Source organism: Castor canadensis, chromosome 10, assembly GCF_047511655.1.
Source record: "Castor canadensis chromosome 10, mCasCan1.hap1v2, whole genome shotgun sequence".
NCBI lineage: Eukaryota > Metazoa > Chordata > Mammalia > Rodentia > Castoridae > Castor > Castor canadensis.
This window is the reverse complement of record NC_133395.1, coordinates 136,369,766-136,387,595: the sequence shown is the minus strand read 5'-3', so window position 1 is coordinate 136,387,595 and position 17,830 is coordinate 136,369,766. Positions and strand designations below refer to the sequence as shown.

The 17,830-nt window shown below is 40.1% G+C and overlaps 1 protein-coding gene across 1 annotated transcript in view; it reads right to left on the bottom strand.

Annotated features, from left to right (window-relative positions):
* Itpr1 (inositol 1,4,5-trisphosphate receptor type 1) overlaps positions 1-17,830 on the bottom strand; it is a 318,227-nt gene that overhangs the window by 192,468 nt on the left and 107,929 nt on the right. The window contains exons 5-6 of the mRNA XM_020184001.2: positions 10,323-10,438; positions 1,198-1,284 (exon numbers count right to left, since the gene is read on the bottom strand). Coding sequence (XP_020039590.1) covers positions 1,198-1,284; positions 10,323-10,438 — 203 coding nt within the window. The remainder of the gene's footprint in view (positions 1-1,197; positions 1,285-10,322; positions 10,439-17,830) is intronic.

Sequence of the window (17,830 nt, the reverse complement as noted above, 5' to 3'; positions counted from 1 at the left end):
ACGTAAATAACCCATTTAATTAGTAAGGCTGCTTTTTACTATTTTTCTATACCTAATAGCAATAAAAATGGAAGGAATTCCTTTGTAATGTGTGCAGTTTACATAGTAAGCAAAATCAAAAAGGGAAATAATGAAGCAAGATAATCTAATGGATTAGGTTCTCAAAGTTGATAACTACTATTCTTTGTGCCTGGATCAAAATGACCCAGTAACTGGACAAATCTAGAAGGCCTCTGGGCCCTGGGTTCCCTCTAACATCTTCTACAAGCCTGGGATGGATGCAGATGGATCTTCTGAGCAAGACCTATAGACACTGTTTCTAGGATTATGTTTTGTCCCATGACAATTTAAAGGCACAGAAAATAAGCAAGTAAACCTCCTAACCCATAAGGTGTGAAAACAATCATCAAATATTTTTGACTTATATAAATCAAAATGATAAATATTATATAGGTATCAAAATGATAAATATTCCCTTTTGATTGGTGGTAACAGGGTTTGAACTCAGGACTTGGTATTAGCCCTTTTTTGCTTTAGTTATTTTTCAAACAGGGTCTCACGTTTATGCCTGAGCCAGCCTGGACCATGATCCTATTATTCATACTTCCTGCAGAGCTGGGATGACAGGCACATGCCAACACACCAGCTTTTACTGGTTGAGAAGGGATTTCCTGAACTTTTTGCCCTGGCTGGCCTCAAATCACTAACCTCCCCATCTCTGCCACCCAGATAGCTAGGGTTACAAGCATAAGCCATAGTGCCCGACTATTGCTGATTTTTAAAAAATCTGAAATACACAACTGCTTTTATTATCTCTAGAAAACAGCTCTTAAGCAAAAGATAAAAGTTACGGGAAAATCAATTTCCACCAAATAAAAAGAACTTTCAAGCAATGCAAGTTAAGCAAAACTCCAACAGCCAGGCTCCTTTTCAGGCAGGAAGTTTCCTGTTTGAAATATCTGCACACAAATGATCAGTTACAGGCAGAGAAAGGAGATTCTCACACCAAGAGGCAACCAAATCAAGGCCCAAGAGTCCATCATATGTAACAAGAAGCACTAGGATTTTTGCAATACACAGGCTGCCTGTTTCCATGGATTCCTAGTATGAAGGAATCCAAACCTTGCTCCGTGTGTTTTTCTTGCTTCATTCTTTGTCATGCTTCAGCTCCAGAAAAGAAGAGCAGCCTTGACCTACCTGGATCACATTGCCATACTGGATCACTGTCCCCAGCAATTTCCTGTTTTCTGTTTCATTCTGCTTCTTTTCCAAGTCTGCAGCATGCTGTACAGAGAGGGGAAGATTGGTCACAAAGAGGAAACAATGGGTTATACACCTCTGCAGCAAAGCAAACCAAATGTCTCCAGCCAGAACCACAGAAATAAGCAAATCCCGAAGCATACCCTAAGACTATGTGCAGTGAGCCAAAGGGTTGCAAAGCCATCTACCCTGCCTGGGCTTTGTTGCCCAAAAAAAAGCCAAAAAGCTTCTTTAAAATGAGGGGTTTTTTAGGGGATTCATGGACATTTTCTTATGGAAAGCAAGTCAAAATCCTATACACTTTAAAGAAAAAGGAGTAAGGTCAGGAGGGAAATTTGCATTCCCCTTCGTGATTTGTAAAATGTCCTCTTTAAGGCACTGGAGTAAAATAAAACAGGACTTCAATGCTGGTTTGGGGTGGTTTGTGGTCTTGTGACCTCCAGTTTGTTATTTAATATCTGTGAGCCTATTTCCTCATTTGTACAGAGGGTAAGAATGGAACCTACACCTCACATAAACCACATGGCATAGAGTCCAATCACTGTAGCCCATGTGGGTTATTAGCTATTATTGTTAGACATTAATTATTAGTTCACTGAATTTCATAGTAACCCCTTGAAGGGAAGATGATTGCCCTGATCTTTAAGAAGAAATAACAAAATTAAAAAGCTTGACCAACATCACTAGCTAGTTATACGATGAGTACAAATGTGGGTTTGTTAACTATTTTTCCTACTTCTGTGAACATCTGAAATTTTGCTTGATGATGTTTAAATTTTTAATCGCATTTATTCAATGACAGAGATAATCCTCAGATCCACATTTGGGTTAACTCTAAATGTGTAGAATTACAAATAAGGTGGAGAGATATTAGCAGTCCAAATTTAGCATACCAGGAAACACGGTGAAGAGAGGTTCTAGAATAGGCTCCAGGTTCATTTTACTGAGCAACTCTGAACAGGGAAACTAGTACACCCTAGACAATCAGCAGTCTGTTGTCCCAACCTGTCACCCAACCCTAAGCTAGATAAAAGTAAAATAAGGAAAGAAATTCAGTGTGGAATCTGATGGAAGGTAAAACCCAGTAATGTACTGCCGCAGAGTTTGTAACACTCCCTTCCTAGAGTCTCCCCATTCTTTGAGGCAAGAGGCCAACAGATACCAATGGGAAGCATACCTTTCCCAAGTAACATGTCTGCTTTTTCACAAGGCCCTTCTGGACCTTTACATCCAAATTTGTCATCTAGTCCAGGTCACTTAATCTCACCCAGTCTCACTCAGTACTCTCATCACAAAATGGGGAAACTCTACGCCTTTTAGGGCTATTGCGAAGACTAGAGAAAATGCAAGTCAGATATATCATAGACATCCAATAATTATTTCTTTGTTTACTTTGCAGTACTAGATCAAACCCAGGGCCTTGCTCATGCTAGGCAAACACTCTACCACTGAGCTAAACCCTCGGTCCCTTCAATAAAAGATGTTTACCACTATTAGTGTACAGAAGTTTCTAACACTAAGAAATGGTCTGATAAAAATTTCAAAAGGTGACCTAAGTTGGCTGGATCAAGAATCTTTCAGTTTCCTTCAAACTCAGTTTCTGTTCTAGCTATACCTGAACTGTAGACAATTTCAGAAAGGCACATCTTTTGAGAAAACTGCAGGAAGCAATCATAACCCCAAGCAAAACTATATTGTAGGAGGGAAATTATCTGCCTATATCAGTGTAGACTGCTGCAAGTTGACCATATCTGCATCAGCTCTTGAAAACCATGCTTCAGTCACAGGCCTCCCAGTTTTCTTTTGGAATTAGTTACCAATGGTCATTCTCAGTTGCACAAGGATAAAGGCAGTCTGAGTTCTAGACACATTCAACAATAATACCAGTACAGACAACATGGTAGCCCTTGGCATCCATAATTCTTCTGCCCTCTGCACAATTCTTCTCATACTCTTTCCTTTCCATTAAATCCTCTCCTTAATTGATCACCATCTTTTGTTCTCCCAGTTTTCATGCCTGTGTTTCACCCCCTCCAAACATCTCTACACTATCCACAGACTCTGCAGGTAGTTTTCCAAACAAAATACCAGACTGGATCCACTTGGAGTGAATGTTTATACTTAGTACAGAGGAATTTCTTCTTTCTGCTAAGCAGTTCTCAGCTAATACTGACAGAATTCAAGAGGGAAAACATGTCAAAGGGAGGAAAATCAGTGGATGAGAAAAATAAAATCTAACATTTTCCACAAAGGAAATAGTTCTTTGTGCTCAAAACATTACACTAGTAAGATTTACCTACAGAAAATTCTTAAGTACCATTTTTTTAACTCAAATGATTTAAGAGCCTCTCTTTAAGATGCAAAATTCTCTCATGGACCTTCCCCTTACTCTCAACAATTTCCAATGGCCTCAATTTAAGACACACCTATCTAAAATATTAACTTCCTACCTAAGCTTAAACTAGGTATAAAAGTAGCAACCCAGGGGACACTGCCATAGCTAAAAAAGAAATATCAAGTTAGTCATCAAAAAGGTGTCTATTCCTTCTTAAAGACTAATTAAACACCAGCAGCTCTAAAGAGCAAATATATTTGCCTAAAAAGAAAAAAACAGAAAATAAAAATATTGGAGAACAGAATCTAAGGACTTCAACAAGACAGTCTTGAATATCACATCTAAAACTCAGTTAAAACTCTATTAAATTAAGAGTTAAAACTCTTATCTCTGTTAACAAGTTTAATGAATACTGAGGCTACATATCATTACCAAGTAAACACTAAAAGCATTAAGCTTATGAACCATTCTAAGAATGCACTTTTCCTACAGGTTTTCTTTATCTGAGGAGAAAAGTCGTGAAGGTACCTTCTGGTCAAGTGCATAAATGGCCACTGCGCTCGCTCAAGTTTACTCATTGGCCCTTCAATCTTTCCCTTCACAAAACCAAACTCAGCTTTTCTTTTCTTTTCTTTTCTTTCAGTACTGGGGTTTGAACTCAGGCCCTCCACCTGATTATTAGGCAGGCACTCTACCACTTGAGCCATACCTCTAATCAAACTCAGTTTTTAAACAAAAGCATTCATCATTATTTTTAGGCTCAACAGGCAAAGTAACAGGTAGATAAAAAGGTAGCAAGGTCCAGACTGTACGGGGCCCACAGACCAAGGTTGTTTCCACACTGAAAAGAATGAGATCATGGTTTGTTAAGTCCCTTGAGTGTGTTCTAAGAATGGGTCTGCACTGTAACACTGAACTTTCTGGAGAATAATCTGGGAATATAGACCATGAAGGTTTTCAATTGGTATAACTTTGGCTAAGTAATTCTTTTTCGAGGAGCTTCTCTTGCATAGATAACTTGACAAATGTACAAGACCATTAACAATTTTTTTTTCCAAAACAGTAAAAAACTGTCAGGATTCTGAATACTGCTCTCCCTACACAGGGACTCATTATCTGAAATCATAATATTGACAAAAAACAGAGTAGTAACCATGTAGCCATTAAAAATGAGACTAGAACTTCCTATTTATTTAAGAAAAAGTAGAAAAAAAAACACATTAAAGCAATGGAAAACAGCATGCTCCTACTGGCAGCCTTCTATTCGTATATTTTAGTCTTTTCTTGTAGTTCTCATGTGTGTAACTTCTCCACAAATATCTTCATTGTGCCTCTATGGCAAGTGGCCTGGATGTTACATATATACATGGAAATATCATAATAGAACACCCTGCGTAGCCATCTTAAACAAAAATGTCATTTTGTTTTTTACAAAAACAGAGAACAGGAAGGCAAAGCAGGTCCTGTGTGTGGGGCTGGTACCAGTGGGAGGGGGGAGGATGTAAGGAAAGTGTACAGGAGGGTTAAATGGTGTTAATATTATATACGCATGTATGAAAATGGAAAAATGAGACCTACTGAAACTATTCCAAGAGGTGGGGGGAGAGGGGATAAAGGAGAACGATGGAGGAGGTGAATTCAACTATGATATATTGTAAGAACTTTGTAAATGTCACAATGTACACCTAGTACAACAATAATAAAAACAAGAAAAAAGCCATCTTAAATCTGTTATGTTTGCTTTCTTTAAAAATCTCAATAAATAAAAATACCTATTACTTCTTCCCCTTGCACAATGAACTGAGGACTGTTTTTAATTTCTAAGGAAGAAAACACCCTATGCTATGGTTTCTACCATTATTATTCCCCACTGACATTACCATGTTCCTTAAACAACATCAGGGTCAACCCCATTATAGTCACCTGTTACTTTATTTCAGAAATAAATACACCATTATTAAATTACTATAGAAAGGGCACTGGAACAGTGGGGAAAGGTCAACAAGCTCTGAATTACGTAATATGATATTGAATTCATCGTCAGAAAATAAGCAATGCACAACCCAGGCTCTAAGGACAATAAAGATTTGTCACTCCTCTGGTTCTTTCTAGCTTGTCAAGGGTCAGCTTAACTTAAATGATCACCTCTGAGTCCAAACAATGCAGGTGCCTGTTTCAAGGTAAGAGGTAACTGCTGTTAGGAAACAGCCAAGGTCTGTGAAACCTATTGTGTGATTTGAGGGCAAGGGAGGATCATTTTGCCAAGAGACTCTTGAGAAATCATGACCCAAAGTGAGAATCCCATTTTCTCATAGAAGGAATGAGCACACACAGTAACCAGCCACTAGATGTCATCCTTCAGAGTGCTGTTTTGTTGCTTATCCTAGTGAAAAGGAAGTAAAGTGGTCTAGACAACTAATTCCTTAAATGGCATTAATTTAAAATAATCTGACCTCTGACTGGGGTGCTGCACAGTAAGTTGACAAAAATAAAAATGAAAACCCACTAGAGACTGGCCCCTGGCCCCCAAAGGCAAGTGGCTGCCCAAAATACAACATTTTAATGACTGCAGTGAAACATGCAGATTACTTTCAGAGAACAGAGGGAAAGTTCCAACTACGCAGGGAAAAAGCCCCACACAAAGTCTAGTACAAATCAGCACTCAAGACCTCAAAGTCACATCAGGAATCTTAAGTCAGAGCAAAGAACTGGTTTCCTTTTATATTTATTTTTTAAGCACAAACAGCATGAAAGAGATAACTGATTCTCTCACACACAGGGAGTTAAAAGTTCTTTTTAAATTTTTTTGGCCTTATTTTTCTGATGGGGGCTCAGTTTGTTTTTTTGCCCAGGGCTTTCTTTGGGCCACAAACCTACTTATGCCTCCCTTGTAGCTTGAGTGACAGGTACATGCCACCACCATTGGTTCATTTGTTGAAATGGGGTCTTGCTAACTTTTTGCCCAGGCAGGCCCCGAATCATAGTCTCTTCCCAAGTAGCTGGGATCAAAGAGGTCAGCCACTGAACCTGGTCCTAGAAGTTAGAGGTTCACTATCACCTTTAGGATTGACTTTTTTTTTTTTTTTAAACTGTACTGTTTTTCACAGTTCATTTGCAAGAAGGAGCATCAAAAGGAATTGCTGATGAAATATAGCATAGATCACAGGTTGGAAAAAGGACCAAAGATTCACATCCAGTTTGAGCCTGAGTCACTCTAGGTTGTTACTGAACATATGGCTTAAGCCTAAATTTATTAAATTAACTGCCAACATGATTTAAAAATTGGGATATTACACATAAAAGCATGGATTTTCATCTTCTCGTCAGAGCAGAAGACATGTGCAGGTCTTGGCCCACCTTCCCACGAAGTAGCTGCAGAGGTAGGTCTGCCCTCTGGAGCCCTCCCACACCTGCACACCCCACCCCCACATGGCAACACTGCTCACCAAGCCACCTTTATTCCTTTTGGCTTCCTACTTGGCCTAAAGCAATGTTGAATCTGCAACCCCTGCTGTGGAAGCATAGGAGAAGAATTTGAGATGTTCTAATAAGATCTCATTAAACAGAATGAGCTTCATACCAGAGAAGCAAAGCAGGAACAACTGACCTCCCACAAAGCTGACCCCAGGCATCTGCCCTGAATAGCTCCCTCCAGGAGCAGGCAGGATGGAGGTTCCCTTTCCATGCTCCCTGCCCATTCAAGGAGAAGCCCATGTTCCCAAAACAGACCTCAGGGGTTTCTGACTGGTAGGAAGACTGTGAGCCAAACTGGGTGGGGGTGAGGGCTGCAGGAGTTCAGCAGACAGTAACCAGGCAGCCTGGATGTGGTAAAATGCCTGCTTCAGTCCTGAATAAGGAACCGACATTCATCCCACCCAATTTTATGGCTGGCTGTATCTCCACACAGATTAAATCGTATCTGCAATTCCCTGAACCTAGCACCTCACTCCATTTTATATATCAACAACAAGCATGGCTTTGTGGGTTTTATTAGTACATCATCAGCACGTTTTCCAAAAGTGCACGTATTGTTCAATGGAGAGAAGAAAATACTGTGCATCCTCCTAACGTTACCAAGAGCTGCTGGCCATTTTGGAAAACTCACCTCACAGATAACATGCTTTTTTGTCACCAGTACTACACACTCTACATCAGGCATGATCTACAGTTGTCCCAAGCATGGGATTTATACAAAAAGATGCAAGTGCTGATTCCCTTATGTCTCCTAGAGGACCTGTCCCTAAGCATTAAGTAAACCATTTATTATACAATTTTCTACTTTCCTTTCCTTTTGCCTTTATAAGTTTAAAAAAACAAAAACAAAAACAAAATTGATGTCTAGGAATTTCAGTAACACTGTATAATATTTGCTATCAAGAGGGAGTAAGGAGTCTTGGAACGCTGAGTAAGTTTAGTATCATTACGGTAACGATGATGTAATCTTTTTTTGGTTTGGTTTTCTTGTAGTGCTGGTGATTGAATTCCGGGCACTCTACCTCTGAGCTACAACCCTTCTCCCAGCCCTTGGTTGTTTGAGACAGTCTCACTATGTTCAGACTGGCCTTGAACTCTGATTAGCCTGCCTCAACCTCCCAAAAGTTGAAATTATAGGTATGTGCCACATGGGGCTTGATGTAATTCCTGAAGTCTCCAAAGCAATCTCTAGCCTGCAGGTTTTTGCTCCCATTGATTCTTCTTGTTCTACTCTTTAACTCCAACAGATGCCTCAATTAAAGCTTGCCTGTCACTTCCCTCTTCCTCCAGGAAGTCCTTCCTGACCTCTGTGTTGCATGCCCTTACCCAGCAAAGAAGATTTTTATACCCTTTCTATGTACTCCCCCAGCCTCAGGTGGTTTGTCATGGAATACAGTACTTGTCACACTGTCTTGTCATTACCTCCTTAATCCTTACTTCCTATGAAGTTCCCAGGGGCTTTAGGCTCTGACACTGTTCTACCACCAGCACCTAGCACAGTGTTCAATCTTATTGTGGTGCCTACAATGCACCAGACACTCTTACAGAAGCTGGGGATACAGTGAACAAGAGATGTTGCCTCTGACCTTGTAGAACTCATCATTCTAATGAGTGACAGATAATTAAGGAAATTGCTAAATATAATTGCAGACTATGATCAGGGCTGAGAAAGACATAAACAGGGAGCTGTGGGAAAGAAAAACTGACCAAACATCTCTTAGATGAGGAGGTGGGGAAGACTTTGTGGGGATGACACTGAAGCTGAGACATGAAGGATGCAAAGGTCCTAGCTTAACAACAGCCTGGAGAAAGGTACTCTATACAGGACAAATGGTGAAAAAGGTCACAAGACTGGTATGAGATTGGGGTGCTCAAAAAAATTAAAGAAAATAAATGAAAGCTACTAAGGCTAGAGTGTTATTTATAAGCTTCAGAGGGAATAACAGGGTCCAGGCATGTGTGATCTTATACATAACCACAAAAAGCCTAATTTCATTTTAGGGAAAATAGGAGTGACACTTGCACGTCCTCATATGAGGCTAACTACAAGCTCACTGAAGGAAGGAAGCTGCAACCTTGTCCTTGCTCCTACCTTGAGCACAGGGTCCACACCTGAACAGTACATGCTGCATGAAAAGGTCTCTTGATCACAACCTTACCAAATACTGCTGGTTAAGATGTTGCCACATCAAGACAGAGCAGGCTGAGATGGAGGACCTGTGAGCTCCTCCATACTCACCATCTCCCCGTGTTCAGCGATCCTGAACCAAGATCCTGAGCACCAAGACACATCATTGTTTATTCAGTCAACTACGAGAGTACCTAGCATGCACCAAACCCTGCTATAGGCAGGAAGGGCACAGGACCAAGCAGGTTGGAATCAACCTTCTGCCTTCTTCTGGCTGACGTTTTAGGAGGGAGCAGGAAACAATCAGAATTTTTTTAAAAAGCATGTCACAAAGACTATAAGTGACATGAAGAAAACTGAAGCAAGAATGGGGTGCAATTTCAGTAACACTACACTTGATGAAGATCAGATCCTCCCTTTGAACACCTTAAAGAACTTCCACATAGAGTAGTTCCCAAGCACAGAGCACTAGAAGAATTCTATCATTGTTTTGCATGAGAAATGAGCTCAGAGAGACTCAAAAGCTTGCAGTGGTCACACAGTACACTAGGAGCAGAATGAACACATCTTTTACATGCCAAATTATGGGATAAATACTTGGATAATAGCCAAAACCCATTAAAGAATAGCCAACATTTATAAAGCATTTATTATGTGCTGAGTGGTGCTCATATGCTGTTCTTGTCTCATTTCATGTAATCCTTACACCCTCCTCCTAATGCTGGTACTATCATCATCCCCATTTACAGGGAAATAGCAGAGTTGGGAAACAGCTATGTGACTTGCCTAAGGTCACCTGTTAATGAGAAGAGCCAGGACTCAGTTTTAGGCAGTCTTCTTCTATAGCTTGTGTCCAAAGCCAATCCCAAAATGGAACAGCTGAGAAAAGAGGGGCTCCCCAGATACCTCAAGATGGCTATGCTCACCTCTTCTTAGGGTCCTCTGCCTCTTAATCCTTTATGAAAGAACCGAAGAAAGCTGGGAGCTAGAGTTGGAGGGTGGCACACCAATCCCTCCCTGGTCTCTCAAACACCACCCTGATGACCACTTGACACCCCCATGATGGACACCATCAATGGACACCACCAATGGACACCACCGTGGACACCCAATCGCCATACATACATGCAGCTTGTTGAGCAGCACTGCATCCGTAGTGCTATTGGCCCCGGGCTTAGCAGCTTTCCAGAACTGCTTCTGGGCAGAGTAGCGATTCATAGGACATAGCTTGAAGAGGCAGTCTAGAAGGGAAACAAAGGCGAACTGTTACCAAGGATACATACACTCAACCTATGGGCAATAGCTTTCCAATGTTATTTATACAAGCTACTGGAAAGTATGCTACATGTCAATGATGGTACAAAGCCTTATTATACACCTTCCTTTTTAAACTGAATTCTCACCACCATTGTATAAAGCAAGCGATGAGGGAACTGAGGCTGACATAAAGGGAGCCTAACTGGTCATGGTCATTAGTGGCAGGGCTGTGACACAGTATCCAAATCCAGTGCTCTTAACAACTGTCCACAGTTAACGCCTTCACGTCACACTGGACAATTACAGGAAGAAGAGCCTTCACTGTACACAACAATACATATGAGGATTTCCTTACACAAACCCCAATCTCTTCAGTCCCCTCACTTAAGTTTTAAATGCAATATATATTTAGCTTGTCTGGAGATCCTGCCAGGGCAGCGGTCTATCCGGCATCATGAGCAAAGTAAGCCTCTGGAATACAGAAAGCAAATATCTGAACTCCCATGGACACAGGATGTACCCTGTCTCCTCATCATCAGTGCACCATCCTGTGCTTCCATTCAATATGCTTGCATGACTTCATACGCTGTCTTAAGTAGCATAACCAACCCTTACAACAGGACAAGCAGCTTCAAGGATCTCTACAAAGAAATTACAATGCTAAACACACTAGTGGTAAGGAAGAGAAAGGAAGAACTGGTCCTTCCCTTAGTCCTCTTGTCATCTACTTTAAGGTAAAAATAATGATGATCTAACCAGGTCTAAATAAAAATCACCCAGAAGTTAAAAATCAAAACCACTGAGAATATGTCTTTAACAATGGCCCTTACCCTACAGCATCCATGTACATTGAGATATTAACGAGTATATGAAGTCTTCGTGATTAACTGGACATGACACTGTTTGATCTTCACCTTTTTCATTAACTTTCACTGTCCTAATTATTTTATATGTATATAATATACTAGGGCAGTCACACATGCATGTAACTTAAAATACAGACACACACAGAGCTTAGGGGTATATTCACCAAAATACTTTCCTGAGGATATGCCATCCAAAAAGTACAGAGGACTGCAGGCATAGCTCAGCAGTATAGCATAGCATGCACAAGACCCTGCGTTCAATCCCCATCACCCTCCACTCCACCCCCTCACGCACACAAAAGTTCAGAAATTATTTCATTATGAAACCTATATTTTAAAATTGGCACTCACTCCTGAAAAGCTAACAGCTTGAAATACTGAGTTTACAAATGGTATCTGTAAAATTAATAAGCTTGAAGCAAATGCTCAGATTTGGAAAAACTGCACCCTACACATAGGTAAGTACTGTATATGACACTTATTCTTGTCTCTTCATTCAGATTCCCTGAAAGGAACTTCCATGAGTAAATACTTACTTATTTTCCTAGCCAAATAACAGTCTCAAAGTAAGAAAAATTCATTCACTGACAAGTACATAAACAACAAGATCGTCCTCTAATTCAGATGGCTCTTTCTTATAGCCAGGATCAATTAATTGTTAGAATATACTATATTCAACACTACTAAGAACAAAACATTATTTAAATGTAGATGCAAAAGTTACTTTCTGCATTTCTAGAATCTCCTTCGAGAATTCAGTATTTCTACCTAGTCACAGGCAGTTACAAGATAAACACAGGGACACCGATATTCACCTTCATCAAGAATCTGATTCACCCCTCTGAAAGTAGTTTTAATTATATATGAAAAATCCTGTCTAGGTCTTTATGGAACAAAGGATTCAACAGGAAACCAGTTTAAAAGATAAGGCTGCTTTCCCCGGCCTCTTACTGAAAGGCACAGGTCACAGTCATTTCCTGTCTCAGTGACAACTTAATGACATCACTGGAAGAGACAGTTTTTCTCCCAGCCTAATGTATATGAACTCTCCATACACCTCATGAATAATCACACACAATGAGACTACTGGCCAGAATTCAATGTCCTATCTTTTGACACAGGACAGCATGTCTAGGTTGGGCCAGCATGACTTCCTTAAATAAACATATGACTTTTTAAAAAGCATTCAAAATATTGGTCACCAGCATTAACTTCTGATCAGACCAAATGAGGATAACAATTTTAATTTTCATCCACAGTATGACACAGAGAATAAAATGACCTATTATTTTTCTGTAACATTATTTTATATACTAATAGCTAGATGGTTAGGCATCCCCAAAAACCTGATATAAGTTGGTGTGAGAAACAAGCAGGTTGCATTCATTATGGTGGCAAGGACCATTTGACACCTGTGCATGTCACTGTCAAGTCACTTAACAAACAAATGGAACAAGAGGGGCTTGGAACTTCAGGTAACTTCACACTTACCTAAAGTGAGAGTGTGAATCTAAGAACTGTCAATCAGACCACAGCCTTGCTAAAACTTCCACACCAACTGTTTTCTTTGGACAAAACAGAGCATCACATTGGATGAAATATATTTACAACCAACTGTCTATGTAAATATAAGAGATGCTAACATACTACTAACAGAACCAAATTAGCCTTGCTGATTTTGCCCTGTCTTCCCGGTTGCTTAGCAACTGATTCAAAGTGAAAATAAATTAAGCAATTCAAATGTAATGTTAAAGTAACCTTCTGAAATTCAGCAATTTGATGGCTCCATATTGCCCTTTGCTGTTTGGCTGGCACAGCAGGGTAAAAATGAAATTCTGCTCAGTCCTAATACTGTGCTAAGTATACAAAACACATCTACATCTAGGGAGGGGAGCAAGAATACCTGTGTATATAGGTGTGTGTATATGGACACATATGTGCATACACATTGTAGTTTGGTCTCATCACAAAGAAAAGTCACAAAGGAATCTTATGTGACAGGTATTATTTTGGTCATTGAGGAATAAACTAACCTAAGCTTTCAAAAAATAGCTTTGGAGTATTCTGAAGTTTTAGAGTAAGCAAGGAGGATTAATTTGAAAGAGAGCTTGGGTTAAACGTTGAAGGGCTGGGTGAGCTACAAACCAGACAGAGCAAGCTATAGGATATCTTCCAGGGCTTAAATGGCATTCCAGAGCTCAGCGGCGGGAGTACATGTATGAACTATCAAATCAAGATTTCTGGTGCACAATTAAAAAGAAGATGGGCGCACGAGGAGTCACAGAGTGTCTTGAGCACTCTAGGATGGAGCCGAAGAGCGGAAAGAAAGGAAAAATGTCAGTAGCCCTTCAGAGGTAGCCCTATCAGTGACTATATGAGAGAATAAAGGCTGCCAAAGATGACACTGCTCTGTCTTCACACCACACCCCTCCCCATGTCTAGAACCATGAATTTGAACTAAGGTCCCTGAGGGCAGGGACTCAAGACCTAAGGATAGAGCAGCAACCCAACAAAGGTGCTGAATTAATGAACTAACTGTGCTAGCATCCCTAGGGCTCCAGAAACAACAGCAGGTAAGTCTCCGAAGTCACTTCCAGTTCTCTGCTTTCACAAGTCTATTCACTGACTCAATTACTATTTATTAAAGTGCCTGATGTGTGCAGGGACAATATCAGATATTAAAAATAGAACAATGAACTAGACACATGAGTTTCTTATTACAATCTTAGTGAGAAAGACACTCACATCAAAGAGGTAAGTTGAACTGCAACAAGTTAAAAGTTCTTGAAACTTAAGTGAAGCAATTCAAGAGCAATGTTACAGTAATCTTCCAAAATTTTCCAGTTCAGTGTCTCCATATTGCCTTTGCTATTTGGATGGCACAGCAAAGCGAGAATTGGAGGCAAAGACTGTCTTTGGAAGCAGTGAGGCCGCAGTGGAGAACCTCTTTCACAAGGGTCATCAGGACCAAGCATCTGAACGTGAAGAATGGAAAGGAGCCAGCCTCAACTTAAAAAAAAAAAAAAAAAAAAATCTGAAGGCAAAGCCTCCCAGGCAGAAAGAAGATCAAGTACAAAGACCTTGAGCTGGAAAACAATATCCACAATGCCAAAAGAATAGAAAAGAAGAGCTAGAGAGTAGGGGGCAAAAGCAAGAGTTCTGGGAACTAGGGCTGGACAAGAAGCAGAGGCTGCACTGCACAGCACTGTACAGACATGGTGGGACAAGGAAGTCATTACCAAAGCAATGGGAGCCAATCAATGGCTTGAAGCAAGGAAGAACTTGGTCTGGCTGATATTTCTAAGGGAGTTTTTTTGTTTTTGTTTTTCATTACTGTGATTTGAAATCAGGGCTTCCTGTCTACTAGGCAGGCACTCTACACCTTGAGCCACACCTCTAGCCCAAAGGGAGCTTTCTTACTGGAGATGGTGCCTAATATGAAAGGGAAGGCTGGGGAAGAGTAGCTTTGGGGAAAAGGAGTAGAAATCACAGATTTTATATTGGCTATGCTTAGTTTCAATGCCTAGAAAACGTCTAAGCTGACATGCTGAGTAATGAGCAGTCCAATCATCAATTATCAGGTTGAAAATATAAAACAGTCAGTTGCTTAAGGATGCTAGGGTGAAAAGGACACAAGAAGAGGAAGCATGGGGAGTTGGAGGAAAAAGGAAAGTTGAGGAAGTCAGGATCATAAATATAAGGCAACTATCCATCTGGGAATAGGGACATCTCATTCTCCCTATTCAAATCTAAAAATATATGTTTATTTGAGGCTTACAAAAGCTTAACTTTAATCCAAAGTTTTCATAGGGCAGAATAAAGACCCTTCTATTCCCTTTACTCTCCAACCCCAAAGGGGGAAAAATACAAGGAAATTTAAAATTTTTAAAACTCAGGGAGCTGGAGATAGGAGGAACAGGGTTCTAGACCAGCCCAGGCAAAAAAAAATTACTGAGACCCTGTATCAAAAAACAAGCCAGGTGTGGTGGTGCACAGCTGTAATCCCATCTACAAGGAAGATAGAGGTAGGAGGATCACAATGGAGGCAGGCCCAGGCAAAAAGTGTGAGACCCTATCTGAAAAATAACTAAAGCAAAAAGGGCAGGGGCATGGCTCAAGTGGGTAGGGTGCCTGCCTAGCAAGCATGAGACCCTGAGTTCAAACCCCAGTACTGGGAAAAAGTTAAAAACTCAACACCATCTTCTCTGAAACCCAAACCCATCTTCCTGAGTTGCAATTTGAAGATGGAAAGGGGATGGAGGGGTAGAATTTGACAGAAAAAAAGAAATGGAAGTCTGTGTTTCTGCAGGATCACCAAGAAGAAACCATCTCCTTCCGTTCCAGGATATTCTCTTTGAAAATTTCTGTACCTTCAATGTCTAGTTCTGAAATTCTTCTTAGGTTTTGGGAGGTAGGAGTTGATCTGTCAATGCCTTTCTTTCTCCCCTCCCTTTCTCAGTTTTTACTTTCTGGGAAAGTTTCTCAGCTTACTTTCCAACACTTGCTACATTTAAAAAAAGCATCAGAGTCAAGTCTTAAATCAGGAAGCTGCTAGAGGGTGTACTCCAACAAAACACGGAAAAGACTTTTTAAAAACTTTTAGAGGGTGTACTCCAACAAAACACGGAAAAGATTTTTTAAAAACTTTTTTTTTCTGGTCATTAAAGAGGTTGCCCTACATAAAACCAAAGGAGTGTTAGTTAGCCTACAACAGAGATACCTGAACACCCATGCAACACTATTCAAAATATCTAAGTTATAGAATCAGCCTAGGTGCCCATCCAGTGATGAATGGATAAAGGAAATATGCACTCATATATATTACATACACACACACACACACACACACAGGACTATCAGTCAGTCATAAAGTAGAATGCAGTAATGTCATGGAACTGGAGATCATCAAGTTAAGCAAAGTAAGCCAGACCCAGAAAGACAAGTAACATGTTTTCTCTCACACAGAATCTAGATCTAAGAAAACCACAAAGAACATGAACAAAAAAGGGAGTCCATTGTGCGAGGGAACCAGAGGGAGGGGGTAAAAAGGAGGAGAATATGATCAAAGTACATTGTATGTAATATTGAAAGGATATAATGAAACTCATTTTTTAAATTTCATGAGAAAGTTTAAAAAGGGGGCTGGAGAAAGGGAGATAAGAGAGTAATATAGGAAGTGACTGTGACTAAAGTACATTATGCACATATGGAAATATCACAATGAGACCCTTCACTTTTACAATATACACTAATAAAGATATTTTAAGAAAAAAAAAAAAAGAAGTTGTCCTGACCTAGCTCCTGCTCTGTTGGCAGGGATAGCACCCTTATTCTGATTGTCAATGCCAGAGCAGATGTGGCAAAGGAAGATCTGATGCACAGCCACCTGGAAAACAAACTGAGGCTTTCAAAAAGAAAGAAAAAGACTCATGAAATGCTACAAAAGGGTTATGCAAAGAAAGAAAAAGAAGCAGTAACTCACTCCAGGGGAAAGGTGCATATTAAAATCCAGTGCTCCACAGTGAACAATATTTACACAGTCATAAATATATAAAGCTCTAATGGGAAAGTAAAGGCGGAACAGAAAAGCATCATAAAGCCAACTGCAGCTACAATAACAGTAAATCAACAAATGATATTTAAAATAGATTAATCTACACACATCAAGGGTGGCAAAAACTGGAAGAAAATGTTAGGATATTTGAAACTGTTGCCAGTGGTAAGTGGGAAAGCATAAGATATCAGAAATAACACTGTTACTTTTATTCTGCATGTTATAAATATTGACTTTTTGAACTGACATTCACAGAACATAAAATTAACCATTTAAAGTGAACAACTCAGTGGCACTTGTATAGTCACAATATTGCACAGCCATCATCTCCAAAACATTTTCATCATCACTAAAAAGAAATGCTGTACCTATTAAGAAATTAACCCCCATCCTTCACATCTGACTTTGTAAAGGAGGCACATGTGTATATGAAAATATTTAATTTGGGGGGGAACGAGTGGGGTTTGCACTCAGCACTTCAACTTCCTAGGCAGACGCTCTACCATTTGAGCCATACAACAGCCCTTTTGCTTTAGTTATTTTTTTGGATTGGGTCTTGCATTTTTGCCCAGGGCCTACTGGAGCATGATCCTCCTATTTACACTTCCCACACAGCTGAGATGACAGGTGAGAGCCACAATGCCGAGTCTAAATTTTAAACTACCTTCCGGCACTCAATTATTGCTTAGTTTTTATTGCCATTACTTCATACCTACAGACTCTCAAAAAGCAATAAGCTTTTTGTTGGATTTGGATGTTTGTCTCTTCCAACACTCATGATGAAATTTAATTGCCAATGTTAAAGACATTGGGAAGTGAGGCCTTTAAGAGGTGACTGTGTCAAGAGGGCTACACCCTCAAGGCTGGGCTCAATGCCTGAATGGAAGGGCTTTGGAAGGTGTGCTCTTGCTCTTGGCTCTTCTACTTTTTTCTGTGAGAAACAGTGTTCTTCCCCT